The sequence below is a fragment of the Rhinatrema bivittatum genome, chromosome 13 (assembly GCF_901001135.1).
Source record: "Rhinatrema bivittatum chromosome 13, aRhiBiv1.1, whole genome shotgun sequence".
NCBI classification, from domain to species: domain Eukaryota; kingdom Metazoa; phylum Chordata; class Amphibia; order Gymnophiona; family Rhinatrematidae; genus Rhinatrema; species Rhinatrema bivittatum.
This window is the reverse complement of record NC_042627.1, coordinates 28,057,663-28,076,510: the sequence shown is the minus strand read 5'-3', so window position 1 is coordinate 28,076,510 and position 18,848 is coordinate 28,057,663. Positions and strand designations below refer to the sequence as shown.

Here is an 18,848-nt window from a genome sequence, read left to right as displayed (position 1 = left end):
GGCCTTTCCTCATAGGGGAATTATTCCATCCCCGTTATCATTTTGGTTGCTCTTCTCTATACCGTTTCTAATTCTGCTATGTCTCTTTTGAGATGCAGTTACCAGAACTGTGCACAATACTCAAGGCGATACAGAGGCATTATGATATTCTCTGTTTTATTCTCCTTTCCTTTCATCATAATTCCTAGCATTCTATTTGCTTTCTTGGCCACCACCACTGCACAGTTAGCAGAGGATTTTAACACATTATCCTTGATGACGCCTAGATCCTTTTCCTGCTTGGTGACTCCTAATGTGGAACCTTGTATTGTGTAGCTATAATTTGGGTTACTCTTCCCTACATGCATCACTTTGCACTTGTCTACATTAAATGCTATTTGAATGCCCTGTCTTGCAAGGTCATCATGCAATTTCTCACAATCCTCTTGTTGATTTAACAACTTTGAATAAATTTGTATCAGCAAATTTGATCACTTCACTTGTTCCTATATCTAGGCTATTTATGAATATGTTAAAAAGCAGCAATCCTAATACAGATCCCTGGGGCACTCCACTATTCACCTTTCTCCATTGAGAAAATTGATCATTTAGCCCTACTTTCTGTTTTCTGTCTTTTAACCAGTTCTTGGTCCACAACAGAACACTTCCTCCTATCCCATGACTTTTTAATTTCCTAAATAGTCTCTCATGAGGTGCTTTGTCAAATGGTTTCTTAAAATCCAGATATACCTCATCAACTGGCTCTCAATGTAGTTCCACTGAGCGTGAACATGAGTCCCAACGGAAAGAGCAAATAAATGTTCTTTTTCAAAATGACAGTGATCTCCTTAAGTTATCTCTTCCTCTAAGGTATTACAGGCGAGAGATCACTATAAATTTCAATGGAAAGTCCCTCCCAACTGAAGGATCCCAGAGTGCTGGCTTGTGTCAACACCGCCTCCTTAATGGGAAAATCATGCAAGCAAGCCACAATGTGCCACGGAACGTTTTTCCTAGGGATTCCCAAATGTACACTATCAGTCATTAGCTCAATATTCTTATTAGAAGAATCCTCAGCTGCTAAGATTGCTTCACCTTATGGTCTCAGTAAGTATATTCAGGTGATTCGGGGATTTCTCTAAACCTAATGTCTTTTGCACATTTTGTTTTTAAGATTTTCTGATTTCTGTGAGAGATCTGAGTTAACTTGAGCGAGATCTTGGATTGATTTATGCAGCTGTAATAGCATGCTCTTCCGCTTTTGATTCGACTCCTTCCGCCCTTCTTCCAATATCCAAAATATCCCCCTTGTACCCATTTCCAGAATCTCTTCTTTTACTGCCTTTAAGTCCTTCCAGAGTTCTCGAAACAACATCTTCAGTTCAGCACGTGCAGTGCTTTCTGCCAAGCCCTGGTCAGTCTCCCCACCTGCTGCCACACTGCGCATTTCAGCTAGCTCAGAGGCACCACCTTCTGCCATGTTTAGAGGTTCTGCTGAGCTGTTATCACCACCAGAGAGCACAGACTTTTTCAGGTAGATGGTCTTCACCCTCAAAGACATTGAACGTTATAAGTCTTGCTTTTTTAAGGTCATTTTAGGCCAGGAGGGAAGCATATGGTTCCAGGAATGTAGAGACTTGTAGCATTCTCATCAGAAGCTTCTCCCTTAGGAAGCCATTTTGCCTAGTGATGTCATTTCCTCCTGCAAACAATTTTTTTAAGTAACTTTTCCACCCAAAAATTGTACATCTATGGCAAGATAGTTTAATATGACTAATTTTTAATCAACTGGGTAAAGTACTCTGGTAATAACATGGCAACCAGTTAGTTGCCATGTTAGTTCATTAAGATGTGTAGGAAATCAAGGTCACAGTACCACATGGGATGACAATAAAGAGACACCAACTGGATAAGAAATAAGTTGTAAGTGATACCTTTTCATTGGGCTAATGTTCACAATTTCTTAAGTTTTGCTCTCTAAAAGGATGATTGGAGGGGTATAGTAAAAAAAATGTTTAGATAAAGGTAAGGGAATTTAACAGTATAGCCTTCCTATAACTCTGTCTTTTGCTGTATATCTCTCACCTCTCTGTCTCCTCTTTAACCCATTCCCTCCATCATTCTTGTGTTTTATAGCTCTTTGCAGTTTGAAAACGAACACTGAAGTTTTAATCCACCCTCAAGGTTTCTGGCATACTCAGGGAACATCATTGTTAGCTCATTCTGCTCTACCCTCATGAAGGGGGCAATGCTCTCAAAAGCCAGTCACAAATGTATTGCTTTAGTACGATAAAAGGGTATCACTACTACTTGTTTGTCAACCATTATTTCTACATGGCCAACAGAGTGAAACTGCTGCTTTGAAAGCTAGTGGCCAGCAAAAAAATAAAATAAAATAAATGACAGTCTTTGGTAGATAAGAGTAAAAGCCTTTTTTGTGGTGCAAAGAAATTTTTAAAAACCAAATTGCATGGTACAGATGTTTATTTTTAAATGTGATATTTTCCTCTGTTTCCATCTTGGACTTTTCAAGGAAAGAGTATCAGTGTCTCTTGGGGAAAAACTGTTTTATTAAAATCTGTGCCGTCTTTAGATAATTGGACACTCCTAAAGGGTTCCAGCATAAACGTTGGCTGAGAGAGAGGTGGTCCTTTGAGGGGATTTGCCGGTTTCTCTCTTAGGTGTTGCTGCAAGAGAGACAGCGCAGGCTCTGAAGTCTTTAGCGCAGGCGGCTCGGGGAGTTGCAGCATCCACCAGCGACCCGCAGGCTGCAAACGCCATGCTAGACTCTGCGCGAGATGTGATGGATGGTTCAGCCATGCTAATTCAGGAGGCCAAGCAAGCACTGGCTGCCCCAGGAGATGCAGAAAGTCAGCAAAGGCTAGCACAGGTAACAAGGCAATTTCTGGCGAATCTGAAACTTTAATACAGATTTAAGGTGGTGAAATGAAGCTTCTCTAGTGCCTTTTATTTCTATAACAGCTGCATGACTACATCTAAAATAACTTATTATAGAAAGCAGACATTAGATGGTACTTCTCAGCACTTTTTCACACCATTTGGATTTACATGTGAGCAAAGCTCTATTTTTTACCTCTGTGCCTACACTTAAGGCAGATGCATTATGCATGAGATATATTTGCATAAGTTGGAAACCCAGTATATGCTAATTTATCGCTTGCATATTCACTGAGGATATCCTGAAATCCCGACTGGCTGTGGGGTCCCCAGAACAGGCTTGGGTAGACCTGCACTGTCTGTAGATGAAGTTTGTTGAGACTGCAGGATGTTCAGAGAGAATTCTTGTAATGTGAAAATGCAGGAATGGAGATTGCCTGCTGTAAATAAAAAGATTCCAAGATCCAGTTTTTATAATTCCTTGTGCCTCTATTTCTTTTTATGTATTGAGGTGGCCAAAGCAGTTTCTCACTCTTTGAATAACTGTGTGAACTGTTTGCCTGGACAAAAGGACGTGGACATGGCACTGAAGAGCATTGGTGAATCCAGCAAGAAACTTCTTATTGACTCGGTAAGCTAGAAACTTTTTTTTTTTTTAATAAAAACTGGATTTACCATTAAGTTCCAGTTATGATTTCTGCCAATTGTTTCTGCCTTTATAACATAGGTGGGATCCGTAACAGTAAGTTACATTAACGGGTTCGTTTTTTATGCAGTTCAACCCACCTCTATAATTAAATTAATTTTGGCCAATCTTTTGGCTGCTAATAATACTTTTACGGGGAAGAGTCATTAAACCTCTTGCATAGCATTCTAGTTACCAAGGGGTGGATTTTCAAAAGGTTTAACTGGCTAACTTTGGGAGTTAACAAGTTAAACATTCCTTCCTTGGATTGGCTAAATGCACAAAATTCCTACATTTAGCTGGTTAAAAAAGGGTTGGGCTAAAAGCATGGCTAGTTCAGAGGACAGAATTTAGCTGGTTAACCCTGCTTTTCATCACTAGCCGGTTAATTTGTCCAGTTAAAGCTGAGTAGAAATCTAGCTACCCTAAATCTAGCCAGCAGATTTTGTCTGGCCAAGTTCTGGAGAATTTTCAGATGAAAACCTAGCTGAATAGGTCTGGCTAAAGATAACTGAGTAAAATTACCTGCTTATCTTTTCCATTCACAGGAGTTTAGACAATGTAGTTCATGAGATGCAGTGTGCACTTGCTAAAAAAAAAATATATATATATATATCCCACACTGAAGGGGGGCGTGCCTCTTATACAGCGGCGGACTCACGATGGCGGACCGGCCTGGGTATTCGCCGCCCAGGACACATCACGTGGTCTGCCGAGCGCAGCTCTGTCACTGCCACGCATGGCAGACCACGTGACTGGAGCGATCGGCCCACCAGGGGATGCCCGATCCGCTGATAGGTCAATCCGCCCCTGCTCTTATAGGAGGTGCATGCTGTGTATATCAAAATCCCCTGCACTAATCAGCCAAAAATGCAACGACCATATAACATGGGGGGTTCAGTTCTCCCCCCCCCCCCCCCCCCCAACAATCCCTTAAGAATAATCCTCTGAGGTTACTTATTCCACACACATCTCCTCGAATCCATCACATACATGCCACTTCGGGCTCTCCATCACATGCCCCCTCTCAATCAAAGTGAAAAGCCCCCAAAACCCTTCCGGTGTTAGCCTTTCACCTCCAGGGCTCAGGCCAACACCACCTATCCTTCTGGAATGGCTACTTAACCATTCCAGAGGTCTGCCCTTCTCCGTCTTCACCAACAGGAAAGAATGGAAAGCTCTGCTGCTGGCACAGCTGCTGCACTCTGAATAGCACCATCTAGTGGCACCTCACAGTTTATCACTGCTGAGGTGAAGGCAGGTAGCCATTTTATGTGTAGAAGGAAGAGTAAAGGAAGGGGTTAGCCTGGGCCCCAGAAGGGGCCTGTCCTGATAGGGACTGGGAGATGGGCTGGGTGCCCATGTTGGGGGGGGGGGGGGTCTTTCACTTGGATTGGGGAATAGAAAAAAAAGGCAAAAACAGGGGTCCCCGCAAAGATGCTTCTGTTGTAGATTGCAGAAAGGAGAGGGATCAGGCGTCCATAGACGTGGTTGTGGATAGGAATGGGAAAAGAGGGGCCTTTGGGTCTGGAGAGAACATTTGCTTAGATTGGTGAGGGCTAAGGGTCCCCTTTTGAATGAAGGGAGCATACAAAAATATTTCCTATCCTACCCCAATGTTAAATAGTAGCATGCTGGTGGTAAATTTATGGTGGCCTAACAGCCTCTACTACTTATCTTTTCTGTAGTGCTACTAGTCATCGCAGCATTGCTTTAGTGATTAGGAAAATGAGTTTATTATCATCCAGTTTACACATCTTGTTTGCATTTGCATGCTAATTATGTATGTTTAAGCACATGGCCTAAACCCAGGCAACACTGTTAGTGATTAGCTTTCCCAGTTAGCATGCACAGTCATGGGGAGGGGAAGTGAAGTGAAGGAAACAGCTTGATCTTCACCTGGAACTGGAAAGAAGCAGCGATGTAAGTGCTGCGATCATTAGACCCGCCCCCCCATGACGTCACTAACATCGGACAGTTAAGACAGCCTCAACACCAGGCGTCGCGCGCCGAAGGGGCGCGACAAAGGGGCTCTCCCCTTTGTGCACCCCTTCGTGCAAACCTTTGTGTATATGTAAAAATTTATTTTTATGTTTCCTTTGTTAATTAAGCTGTTTCATTGTATTCGACTAAGGAATTTTTTCCTGCTTTTTCTGTTTCACTGTAAACCGGCATGATTTGCATTTAATGCAAGAATGTCGGTATATAAAAGTTAAAAATAAAAAAATAAAATAAATATAGTGCGCTCAGACTAGCGCACAGCTCAACGTGTGTTTAGAGGTGCATTGGCTAATACCCGATGCAATAAGGAGATTAGCACGTCCAAAACACGCATAGCTAATAGCGCCGATTAACATGTAAATGCCATGTAGATGAGACTATTAGCTATTACCTCCCAATACAGAAAATCTCCGCTCGGCTAACACACCCATTTTAACACGGCAAATTTAACACCAGCCCCAGAGCTGGCGATAAGTCAACAGTGAGTCAAGGACACATGTAAAAAAAACCAAAAAAACAGAAATACTGCTCTTTTTTTGATCCTCCTGCTTGCAATACTAAAATAATGCACTGGAAACTAAGATAATCCACTGGAATTATACAGCGATACTAAAATAATCAACTAGAATTATACGGTGCTACTGCAGAAATACAGGATATCAATGACAATGCTCCAGCTTTCCTCAGCAGCCAAATTGTGGGGCAGGAATACGGATGCTCGTATTGAGTGCCTGTTTTTCTTAACTCACGCTCAGCCACTGCTCCCCTGGGACCGAATGCTCAGCGTTAGGGATGCACAATTTCCCTTCGCGAGTCCCTTTTAACATGGCAGCTCATCAAAATATGCCATTGCGCATCCAGGAGAGGTGGTTGTGTGCACATTAAGGAAAACGGGCGCTCAATGCGAGCACTCATTTTCTGGCCACGCAGTTTGACTGGTGAGAAAAGCTGGCGCATTATCATTGATGTCCTGTGTTTCTGCAGTAGCGCTGTATAATTCCAGTTGATTATCTTAGTATTGCTGATTAATTCCTTGGTATAATTAGTATCGCTGTATAATTCCAGTGGATTATCTTAGTATCCAGTATACAAGTGCCTGTTTTACTGTGTGTTTTATTTCAACGGCCCCTAAGTGATAATGGCTTTTAGTGACTCAGCCACTAAGCCTCAAGTTTTAATAATGACCCTCAATCACGTTACTTTCTCTTCCCCCTACATTCAACATATCTCCCACCCCTGCCCGCATACATGTACGGTAAGTTTGCATTATTTTTTTAATTGTCAGAGTTCAAAGGGCAGCAGACACACATGAAGTTCAGTTGCCTTCAGCTAAGCCTCTAAGAATTCTTTGTGTCTTTTCGCTGCTGCTCCTAGTGCTTTTTCATTTAGCGCTCATTGCTCTTTAATTCTTTTGTGCCGTAGACTGAGTGCGTAGATAAAACCGCTTGTCTCACGGTGCAGTTTTTGAGTGTTCTGATGGCTTTTGTTGCACGGTAGATGCTAAAACTGTGTCAGAATAGGGTATATGTGTTTGATGTTATCTAAGAATGGTCAATATATGACACCTGAAAAATTGCATATTAAGGCACTCCTCTGTGAACAAATAGCACCTATTAAAACTCCCAAGTGGAACTAGTACTTTATTGATGGGTGTGTTTGAGAATAAGATGAAGACCCCCAGGTCAGTTGTTGGAGGCAGAAATTGAACAGCATAAAAATGAGGATTAAATAGAAACGGATTCATACAGCTAGGGTATTTAATATTACAATTAGCAGTATGTCTCTTTAAAACCAGAAGACATTCAATGCACTATCTAGCACACACTTTCTGTCCAGGTGTAATCTGTTTATAAAACCTGAGTTCAGTCGAATTGTCAGACCATGCACAGCTTTCTAATGGTCTGTTTTAGCTGTATTTTTCTATCAGACTGCAACAGCTCTTTGGCAGTGGCCAAGCTTCCATTTTTTGGCTCTGGAAGGTAGACTGGCATTTTACTGAGAGTGATCACAGGCCCAAAACTAAATAAAGCAACCACTGCATTGTGAAAGGTGTTTGGCACTTATTTTTTTCTATAAGGAATAAGTGAGTAAGTAATTTTATTATTAATTCCATAATAAGCATTGTGGACTGGGAAGGGTGCCTTATATACTTGTAAGCATTGTGTAGAGCAGTCTGTCTAAACAATTCAAGCATGATTGTCATAAGTCATTTTGCATGGCTTTATATTAAATGGTGAATTTGGACCTCTGAAATCAATAGGATAGTTGGACCCATGGTTACTGAGCATTGCTAATAATTTTTAGAGTGGGCTATAGTTGGCAGTGCGCTATTGTTGGGTGCTTCTATGTCATGTTAAAAAAAAATCCTCTTATGAATTAGCAGTTGATATTAAATACAATAATCATAATTTTTATCGATCTGCCTCCAGAATGCAGTTTGAAAGGTAATTAGGATTTTGTCCTGCTAGAAACCTGGACTTCCTTACGTATTTTTAGAAGTTGGTGCCTAGGAAACAGCAACATGTGCGGTGTGATGTATTCTCCCATGTCAGATTTCCTGCTTCAAGAGTACTTCCAGATACCCAGTTGCTTTCTTTTAACAATATTACTTATAAGTTTGGGGGATTTATTTGGGCACAATTAAGCCTCTGTAACAGGAATAATTAGTTCTTAATTATCTTTGATGCTTTATCTGCTCTCTTGAAGTTGCCTCCCAGTACAAAGTCTTTCCAGGCAGCTCAGAGTGAACTCAACCAGGCAGCAGCAGACCTGAACCAGTCTGCCGGGGAAGTGGTTCATGCATCCCGGGGCCAGAGTGGGCAGCTGGCAGCCGCTTCTGGAAAATTCAGTGAAGATTTTGATGAGTTTGTGGACGCTGGGGTTGAAATGGCTGGACAGGCTCAGGTGAGTTCAAGGATGCTTTTGTTCGGCTCCTTTTTTAGATCTGTAATTTGTTGGTAGTACACACGGTGGGTGGGGGGGCTGTAACCCAATGGATTTATGCCTGTTGGTGAATCTAAGCAGAGAAGATGTTAGGGTGGAGAATATGGCAGATGGAGTCTGCACTAGAAAAGAGACGAGTCAGCCCTTCAGAAGGACTGACTAAGCTTTTTCCAGCGTGCATTCTCGGTACATAGAAGGATACGCATGACCTCGGGGGGGTTTGAATCCATCTCTGAATTAGGTGACTGTTTTGTGTGCGAGTTATAAGGAGTCCAGGAAAATGGGGAATATTTTCATATCATTTATCTTGATTCAGAAAAAAGTAGAGGCTGTGTGTAACTGGTTTGTAAAAAACGTACTGTCAGAGTAAAACATATGTCTTAAATTATTGATTTACTAGTAAAAACCATCCAGTGTTACTCGGATAGTCTGGTCTATAACAGCTTGTCTGTGCATACGTGTGTGTGTTTGTGTGTGTGTGGTCCTGATCATAAGCGTGTGTTTACTTGTGCTTGCTTGTGTGTATGTGTGTGTCTCCCTATGCCTGATTGTGTGTGTGCATGTGTGCATATATCTGCCTGTGTGTGTGTATCTTTCTATGCCTGCCTATACATGTATGTGTGTGCACGTATGAGCGTGTGCACTTGTGCAAGTTTGTGTGTGCCTATGCCTGCCAGGCCCTATGTGTGGAAGCATAAGAAATAGGGTTTCAAAGACAGGGCAGGTTAGCAATAACAACCTGTGTGTGTGTGTGTGTGTGTGTGGAGGAGCGTGTGCCTGTGTGAGTGTTTCTCTGCCTATATGTGTGTCTGCCTGTGTGTGTGTGCTTGTATGTGCTTGTGTATGTTTGTGTGTGGGTGCCTATGCCTGCCTGGCCCTGTGTGAGACTGGGCTTCACTGGCAGAGCATATTAGTGAACATTACCGAGCTTTGTTTGGATTGTCTGATCAATAACAGCTGGTGTAGGGGTGCATGTACTTGTGTGTGCATGTGTGTGTATGATGTGCATCTGAGCGGGTTCATGACAGTGCTTTACAGACAGAACATAGTGTCTTTGTACAGTGCACCTTCCTCTTTTCTGGGCACCACCTGGTGGTCACAAACATGACAGTGTGACCCACTGACTGACCAAAACAAGCCTACATATATATATATATATAGAGAGAGAGAGAGAGAGGTATTCCCAGGGACGAATTCCAGGTAAAGATCGGCCCGGGGATTTTCCGCCCAGGCCGGCCCAGGAGATTCCCCATGGTGTGCCGAGCGCGGCTCTGTCGCGGCCGTGCTTAGCAGACCACGTGACCAAAGCGACCGGCCTACCGGGGGATGCCTGATCCCCCCCGATAGGCCAATCCACCTCTGGGTATTCCACTTATCTACAAATCTATGCATAGAAACAATACAGGAGCAGATACACTTTCATATGTAATAAAAATTAAAATATTTTAGATCCCTGAAAACTCTGAATAAAATAATCCAAGCCTTAGTGTGATGACCTGCAAGTTTAATGTTCAATTTTCACTTGATGACTTGCATTTCCTTATACACCTTAAGGCGAGCGACAAATTAACAAGCATGAACAATTCAAATGTTATCTAGAAAACTCATAAATATCATACAGAAGCATAAAAAGTGCAGTTAAAATTAAACCTCCCCAAATCCTTATCATGCCCTGTTCATCAAATGCCCACACAACCAACATTTCAGCTTATTCCTAAATCGCAAATAATTAGTCCCCAAACAGACATCCAAGGGAACACTTTCTCCAGCAAGGGAGCAATGCAGCTAAGAACGCAGCCAAAGGGCAGGCTGGCCTCTTGCGCTTGCTGTGGTAACCTAAGGGTAATCACTTAGGTTCGTATTCATTGTGAAGTATTGGCCAACAGATTAGGAGTAGCCAAAAAAAAGACACTTAGAATATTCTATTTATCGTATTTAACTTCAAGTTATGCACACTGGCAGCCAATGCAGCTCCTTCAAAATTGGCATGATACGGTCATACATCTTTGTACCTGTCAGAAGACCAGAAAGGAGCTACAGGTGTGTTAATCTCAAAGCAGGGAGTCCCCTGTTGGCTTCTGCTTCTTTCAAATAAAACAGAGAGTATGCTTATGAAAGTCTTTTTGTTGGCTTTGTGTATGAACATCATCACTGACAAACACCCTCTCATTGCCGGACAAGCGTCTTGTGCAGGTGTTCGTGTGCCATTAGCTTCTGAATAATTAGTCAACTCGCGTGATCCGAACGGTGCGGAGAGGACCATGACCCAGTTTGACAGCTGTGCCAGGCAGAGATGACATCCGACACAAAGTCATTTAACAACCAAATCATTGTTCAGAAGTGAGACCGTTTCCCCGTCCACTTCTGTAAGGATGTTGCAGAATTTGAAAACCAAACCCACCAGTTGGTGATTTTTATTTTTTTTCCGTCCTGGCATGACTAGAGCAGGAGATGCTGAATGTGCTGCAGAGAGGTACAAATTGTTAATCACTTACCCAAGCAATAATCATCCTAGATAGTTTCTGAGCAGGAAGATTTGTATTTTAAAATGCTGTTTGTGTGGAGCCCTAGTCCCCTTTGTAATATCTCTGCTTGTGTCACCGTGTGCTTCTGTGATGTCTCAGACTAAAGAGGACCAGATGCAAGTCGTGGGGAATTTAAAGACCATCTCTATGGCATCCAGTAAGCTGCTATTGGCAGCCAAGTCCCTCTCTGTTGATCCTGGAGCCCCCAATGCAAAGAATCTCCTAGCAGCAGCTGCCAGGTAAGGGTGGGAATGCTGGTGACACTTTACGAGACTTGGTATTACAATTTTGTTTTTCTTTTAGTGCACCTCACTTGTAAACGTTCTTTTAATTATTATACTGCGCCTCACTTAATTCTGAATATATGGGCAAGCAGGTGATCTCTGCTGCACTTGGCAGCTCTGGAAGTGGTGCAGGTAAACTGTGTTCATTCTATAGGAAAATGTTTAAGAATGAGGGGGATGGCGAGTCGTGATTTACTGCATATTTGAGGTATGCTAAGGCGCAAGGCCTAAAGCAAAACAGCTTTAGAACTTGTAAAGTACAATTAGATATATATATTTTAACTTTCTTGATTTTGGAATCTTATTTCATTGCATGTTTACTTGGGTGATCATCCCAAATTTGATGAAATAATCTATCAGTTTTTACTGAATATGTAGCACCCTTAAAATTACTTTTCAATTCTTAAAAGTGTGAAAATAATCTTATGTTCTTTCTATATCTCTGCTGTGGGATTTCCAAGATATATCTGCCTTTGGTTAGACTCACTTTTTCACTATCTTATAGGGTCATTTTCCAACTTGCACTATGGCATTTTTGCATGCGTTAAGGCGTTTACGCATGCAAAAAACGCCTTAACACATGCGAAAAGCACCATTACGCATGATGGAATGCTAATTTTTAAAAGGGGAGGGATTGGGGCGGAGTTGGGGGTGGGAATTTTGTAAAAGTGGGCTGGCTTCACAAAGTGTGAAGCCATAACGCATGATATCACAGTTTTAACGCCGAAAATAAGTATACCTTTTTCATTAGCATTAAGCTGTGCGATGTAATGCGATATGCCCATAACGCAAATTGCAATTTTTTTCGCAAATTCCTTTTTGGGCATTTTTAGGCTGGGGAAGGTTCTGAGATGTTGGGGGAGGGATTGAGGGAAGGGCCTGAGATGTGGGGGGAGATTGAGGGAAGGTCTGAGATGAGGGGAGAGTGGGAGGGGAAGGGAGAGGAGAGAGAGAGAGAGCCCATGTCATTTCAACTCCAGTATTTACTGCAGCTTGTGAACTACTTACAGTCCAATGGGTTGCTGGACCCAAGGCAGTATGGATTCACCGGGGGAAGGTCCTGTCAGGAGAAATCCATTAACTGCTATTAATCAAGTTTACTTAGGGAATAACCACTGCTATTAATTGCATCAGTAGCATGGGATCTTCTTAGTGTTTGGGTAATTGCCAGGTTCTTGTGGCCTGATTTGGCCTCTGTTGGAAACAGGATGCTGGGCTTGATGGACCCTTGGTCTAACCCAGCATGGCAATTTCTTCTTAAATCTGATTGATTTTTTTGGCTGGGTGACTAGAGAATTGGATTGAGGAACAGCGCTTGATGTGATCTTCTTGTATTTCAGCAAAGCTTTTGATACGGTCCTGCATAGGAGGCTTGTGACAAAAACAAGCTTGGGAGTGAGCGCCAAGGTGGTGGAGTGGATTACAAACTGGTTGACTGATAGGAGATAACGTGTAATGGTAAATGGAACCTACTTTGAAGAGAGAATCGTGTTAAGCGGAGTGCTACATGGATTGGTCTTGGGACCGGTTCTGTTCAATATCTTTGTGAATGACACTGCAGAAGGGATAGAAGGTAAACTGTCTATTTGCAGATGATTCTAAGACCTGCAATAAAATGGACACGCCTGAAGGAGTAGAGAGAATGAAAAGTGATTTAAGAAAGCTGGAAGAGTGGTCGAAGATTTGGCAGCTGGGATTCAGTGCCAAGAAGTGCAGAGTCATGCATCTGGGGTGTGATAACCCAAAAGAGCTGTATGTGATGGGGGATGTAAGAATGATGTGCACAGATCAGGAGAGAGATCTTGGGGTAATAGTGTCTGGAGATCTGAAGATGGCGAAACAATGTAACAAGGCAATAGCTAAAGCCAGAAGAATGCTGGGCTGCATAGAGAGAGGAATAACCAGTAAGAAAAAAGAGATGATAATGCCCTTCTACAGGTCCTTGGTGAGGCCTCATTTGGAGTACTGTGTCAGTTGTGGAGTCTGTATCTGAAGAAGGGATAAAGACAGAATGGAGGTGGTTCAGAGAAGAGCGACCAAAATGGCATGGGGTCTGTATCAGAAGACCTATGAAGAGAGGCTGAAGGATCTGAATATGTATATCCTGGAAGAGAGGAGGTTCAGGGGAGATATGATACAGACCTTCAGATACCTGAAAGATTTTAATGATGCACAATCATCAAACCTTTTCTGTTGGAAAGAAATCAGTAGAACTGGGGTCATGAAATGAAACTTTGAGGACAACTGAGAACCAACGTCAGGAAATATTTCTTCATGGAGAGGGTGGTAGATGCCTGGAATGCCCTTCTGGAGGAGGTGGTGAAAACAAAACCTGTGAAAGAATTCAAAGAGGCATGGGATAAACATTGTGGATCCCTAAAAATTAGTGGATGGAAATGAAGAAAAGCATGCATTTAGGTAACTTGCTGTTGTGGCGGTTACTACCCTTAACCAATAAGCCTACTTTCTGTTAATGCAACTCCATCATTGCTCTCTGCTTCAATGACGGGGGGAAAAAGGGGAATGGGATTCAGACAGCAACCAACAAGGGGCTCAACTTTTACTGTCTGGGGAAAGAAACAAGTATGGGTGTAATTTGCTGGTGTGGCAGTTACTAGCCTTAATCAATAAGACTGATACTTTTGATGCAACTTCAACATTTGCTGTCTACTTCAGCAGCAAGGGGTAACAGGGAATTGGATTCAGACAGTAACCAACAAAGGCCCTGACTTTTGCAATTTGGGAAACTGATGGGGATTAACCTGCGGTGTGCGGTAGATACTACCATAAGCTTGCTGGGCACACTGGATGGACCACTCTGTCTTTTTCTGCCATCATTTCTATGTTTCTGATCGCTTCAGCATTTCGCAAACTGCCAGATTCACCAATGATCCACCAGATTTCTCCAATTTGCACAGAACTCATGCCTGTGATCTCTTTGGTCCATTGTTTGCAGATTTGGTTGAATAAAAAAGCAGACTCAACAACTGCAGCTCATTCAAAATGCTGCAACAGGACCCTGCTCATCATGAGCAAATTTGATCAGGTTCCTTCTCTCCTAAAATCTCTTCTCTCCTAAAATCTCTCCATGTGTGAGAGAATGCAGAAAACTCCCTCAGACTACCTTAAGGTTGAGACCCGCAGGGAATCCTGGGAGACGGGATGAGCCCTTCACCAGAGTATAAGACCTCAGGGCTTAGAAGGGTTAGGGAGGCCCTGGGAAGCAGAAAGAGACATATACTATATGCCAGAACTTGTTATATCCTAAAGGAGAGCTGCACTAAATGTTTGACCTGAAGTTATGGTGAACAGCACTGTTTGTTTTGAGAATTGAAGTTAAGTTGTGCTGCCTTTTGTTTCTGTGTATGCTTTTCCATTGTAAATAGTGTACTGAGGAACAGTCAGTCTGTATCCTTTTTCCTCTGACTGTACTCACCAAGGTACTTGTGACTTGGATTGGCCACTGTTGGAAACAGGATGCTGGGCTTGATGGACTCTTTGTCTGACCAGTATGGCATATCTTATGTTCTTATATGTTCACTATGCTCGAGTTAGCATACTCCTGTTGCATCATCTTCAAATTCCTGCTCCTAGCTTATAAGGCTCTCAAGGGTCTTGCTCCCTCTGCGTACTCTGCCTAATGCTTGCCTTGTAGCACCTGTCCTCAGGGAAATGCAAGACTCGAGCACAAAGAGGAGAATTTTGCTAGATGCATCCCCTCTCTCTGAAACTCCTTACCGCTGGACATCAGGCTGACATCAGATCTCTCGACCCTCAGGAAAAACACTGAAAAATATGGCTGTTTGTTGAAGCTTTTGGGTCGTGAACTTGGACCATTTAGCTCCGCCTTTCCAAATCCGTAACCCATGCCCCCCGCCCCGGATCTGCCCCGAGCTGCCCTCAGTTTCTCATCCCTTTCTCTTCTGAGTTGCAGGTACTTTCTTCCCCTGGACCCCCTGTAAATTGTACCTATAGTCCACCCTGCCTCTCCCTTTCCGGAATGGATTTCTCACCATCTTAGTTTACTGCTGAATGATATTGCATTTCTTATTTAGATTGTTCCTTTCTGCTCCTACCTTTGTTCGCTTGTTTCTTTTTGCCTCGTGACATTTTTTTTCTTTTTTTTTTTGATCACTCCTTCTGCCTCTAGTTGTTCTACCCCCACACCTTCTTGTCCTGTGTTGCCTCAAGCATCCCTGTGCTTTGTAATTCTCTGGCCTTGGTTTTATTTAATGTCTCTGTTGGCCGCCTTATGTATCTCACTTTGAACTGACTTGGAGCATGAAATAAGCGATAAGGATGATGATGACTAAAGCAGTTAAGGTTCTCTGTTTTGAGCCAGTAGCAGAGCAGTTTGTGGTGTGGTCTTTGTTTTGTTTTGTTTTTTAATGGTACTTTCTCATATTTTAACTGATGTGTTCTTTGTGATAAAATTCTTGCTAATAAATTAACAGACATCAAGATATTGCTTCTGTTGTGGTCAAACATCAGTTTAAGCTGACTTTCATTTAAATGCTGAATAATACATTTTTTCTATTGTATCTGGAAGAGAGTATTTATTTATTATTGTTAGGCACCTCTTCAGAAGCATTTTGCAATAACAGAAAGTTACATAAGAGAGTACCATACAACCCTGCAGATGCATGTAACAAACCTTGTTTAATAGGATTCATACTTGCCTCCTTCCGATCTACTGTTACACGTGGCAAGTAAAATTATTATGGTAATCTGACAAACACCCTTTCCTCCAACCCTTACCATAGCCTTGCCACACTCACCTACCTCCTGAAACTGATTCCACCTTCCATCCACCTGCATTTTCTGCCCAGAATATAACAGATTTCTGCCATAAAAAGGTTGACAAGATTAATCATGAATTCTTCACCTGACCACAACCTCCACCCCTACTTCAGTCACCTCTCCCTCCTAGGGCCCCTGGCATGCTTTCTTCCTTTTCTGGAATCATTAAGGAAGAAATTGCCCTTCTGTCCACCTCCAAATTTACTACTTATTCTTCTTACCCCATTCCACTCAGCTTCTCGGTTCTATCTCAGCTGCAATTATCCCCTCTATCTGTCACATCCTCCGTTGATCACGTACCACTGCAACTGCCCCATCTTCCTTCAAATATGATGTGATAATGCCGCTCCTCAAAAACCTTCACTGGATCCTACCTGACCTGCTCACTATCATCCCATCGCCCTACTTCCTTTTGCATCCAAAGTGCTTGAATATACCTTTTCATAGACAAGGGTCTTTACCTGATTGTCATGATTCTTGACCTATTTGCTGTTTTATTGACACTGTTGATCATATTCTCCTCCTTGACATGCTGTACTGGATTAGAGTATGGAACTTGGCTCCATCTTGGTTTTCTTCTTATCTTTCCCTCTGGTGGTCTTTCCTCCACTGGTATTCCACTTTCATTTGTTGAGCTTCAGGACTCTCTCCTGGGCCCTCTTGACCCTTCTAGTTGCTCTTTTTCCCTCTAGTTACGCTTCTTCAATCAATGCTTTTCTGCTGATGACTCCCAGATCTATCATACTACATCAGAAATGCCACCACAAATCCAGTCCCAAATTTCAGCTTGTCTGACTTCACTGCCTAGATGTCCCAACACCACTTTAAACAACATGGCCAAGATAGAACTTGTCCCGTTCCCCCCCCCCCCCCCCCCCCGCCCCGCCAAAAAAAAACAACACTTCCCCCTCTTCTGTCTGTCTCTGTGGCTGGTACTCTCATCCATCCAGTTTAATCATCCCATAAACTTGGGGTCATTTTTGATGCTTCTTTCTCATTCTCTACGCATGTCCAAAACACTGGTAAATCGTGTCTGTACTTCCTCTGTAACATAGCTAAAATCTGTCCCTTTCTTTCTCAGCATGCTACCAAAATGCTCATCCAATCTCATATCATCTTCCACTTAGACTATTACAACTTGCTTTTTGCGGGCCTCTCACTGAACCATCTTTCTCCCCTGCAAGCTAGTCAAAATTTGGCTGCACAACTTATCTTTCTTCACTGCTGTTTAACCACATAATCCCTTATCAAATCTCTACATTTGACCCCCTCTGTCTGCTTCCTCATCAAATTCAAGCTTTTCTTACTCATTTATAAATGCATTAACTCTGCAGCTCCTCATTCCTATCTTGCCTCCTCTCTACCTACACCTTTCTTCATGAACTCTGTTCATAGTGCAAGTCACTTTTATCTGTTATCCTCTTCCTTCCCTCCACTGCCATGCTTCATGTAGTCTAACTTACCTTTTTAAACTGCTTTAGAATCCTAAGCACTTCTCTACAATAAATATACTTTCCATAGATTTTTTTTTTAATCGCATACGCTTGTCTTGGCTTGATTGTAAGCGCTAGGGATGTAAATCTGTACAGCACTGTACAGATTTACTGTATGCTTTAGAAATGATGCTAGTAGAAGTAGAAATCATATCTATTTAGTTTTTGTCTTCTCTCCAGAAACGGCCTTTTATATATTACCTCATCTCTTAACTTGGGAGTGTTCAAAAGGCAAAGGGTTGATATTCAAAAGATTAATGTGGTTAAAATTGGCTTTTAACCACATAAATCGAACAGGTATAAAAATTCCTCCCATCCCTCCATCAGGTTAAAATCTACCCACACAAAGTCACCATGCGCATCGATATAGCCAGTCAAAACTGGGGCAAGGTCAAGGCATGCCTGGGGCAGGATTTTTAAATTTAGCCAAGTTGCAGGATATTCAGGGCTAATTAAACCATTGCAGGGTATCACCAACACCTTGCCACTTAATTTTCATACCGTAATTGCTTATTCACAATTCTAACAGTCATTATTCACCTTTATATAACCGTCTACTGCAGACCATATTCGCTACTAAAGTTCCTTGTAAAAAAGGTTAAATCTGTTAAACGCTATTGTTACACTCTATGTTATTTGTAATAATGTTCAATGGTTTATTGTTATTGTTCCATGTTCTATGTAAAAAAACCCAGGTCTAACTTCCCAGACCAGGGCAACCTCTTTCGTTACTTGTAAACCGGACTGATTTGTATTGCATACAGGAATTCCGGTATATAAAAATTTAAAATAAATAAATAAATAAATAAATAAATTAGGTAGATTTGTCTCCCTAAGTGCGCCTGCACAAATGGCCGCACAAACCTTCTGTGCTTAGATTTAACCAGATATTCAGCCACAGGTTTACCTAGTTAGGTGCGAGTGAATCTCCAGACAACAATAACAGGCCAAAATTAATTAGTTAATTTTGTTTTTAAATTTTACTAATGCATTCTTCTATTCTGCAAGTATCCAATTGTTTGTTCGGTGCAGATTATAATAAAACATTACTAAAACAGGTCTTTACAATAAAACAAACATGGAAAATCAGCACAGAAAAAAATATTCTTATTTGCACATGTTCAGGGCCGGTGCAAGAGCAATTGGTGCCCTAGGTGAAACATAGAAACATAGAAATGACGGCAGAAGAAGACCAAACGGCCCATCCAGTCTGCCCAGCAAGCTTTCGCCCTTTTTTTTT

General features: G+C 42.1%; 1 protein-coding gene across 1 annotated transcript in view; it reads left to right on the top strand.

The window, feature by feature from the left end:
• TLN2 (talin 2) overlaps positions 1 to 18,848 on the top strand; it is a 352,944-nt gene that overhangs the window by 158,365 nt on the left and 175,731 nt on the right. The window contains exons 26-29 of the mRNA XM_029574657.1: positions 2,661 to 2,869; positions 3,389 to 3,508; positions 8,270 to 8,467; positions 11,131 to 11,270. Of these exons, the coding sequence (XP_029430517.1) occupies positions 2,661 to 2,869; positions 3,389 to 3,508; positions 8,270 to 8,467; positions 11,131 to 11,270 (667 nt within the window). The remainder of the gene's footprint in view (positions 1 to 2,660; positions 2,870 to 3,388; positions 3,509 to 8,269; positions 8,468 to 11,130; positions 11,271 to 18,848) is intronic.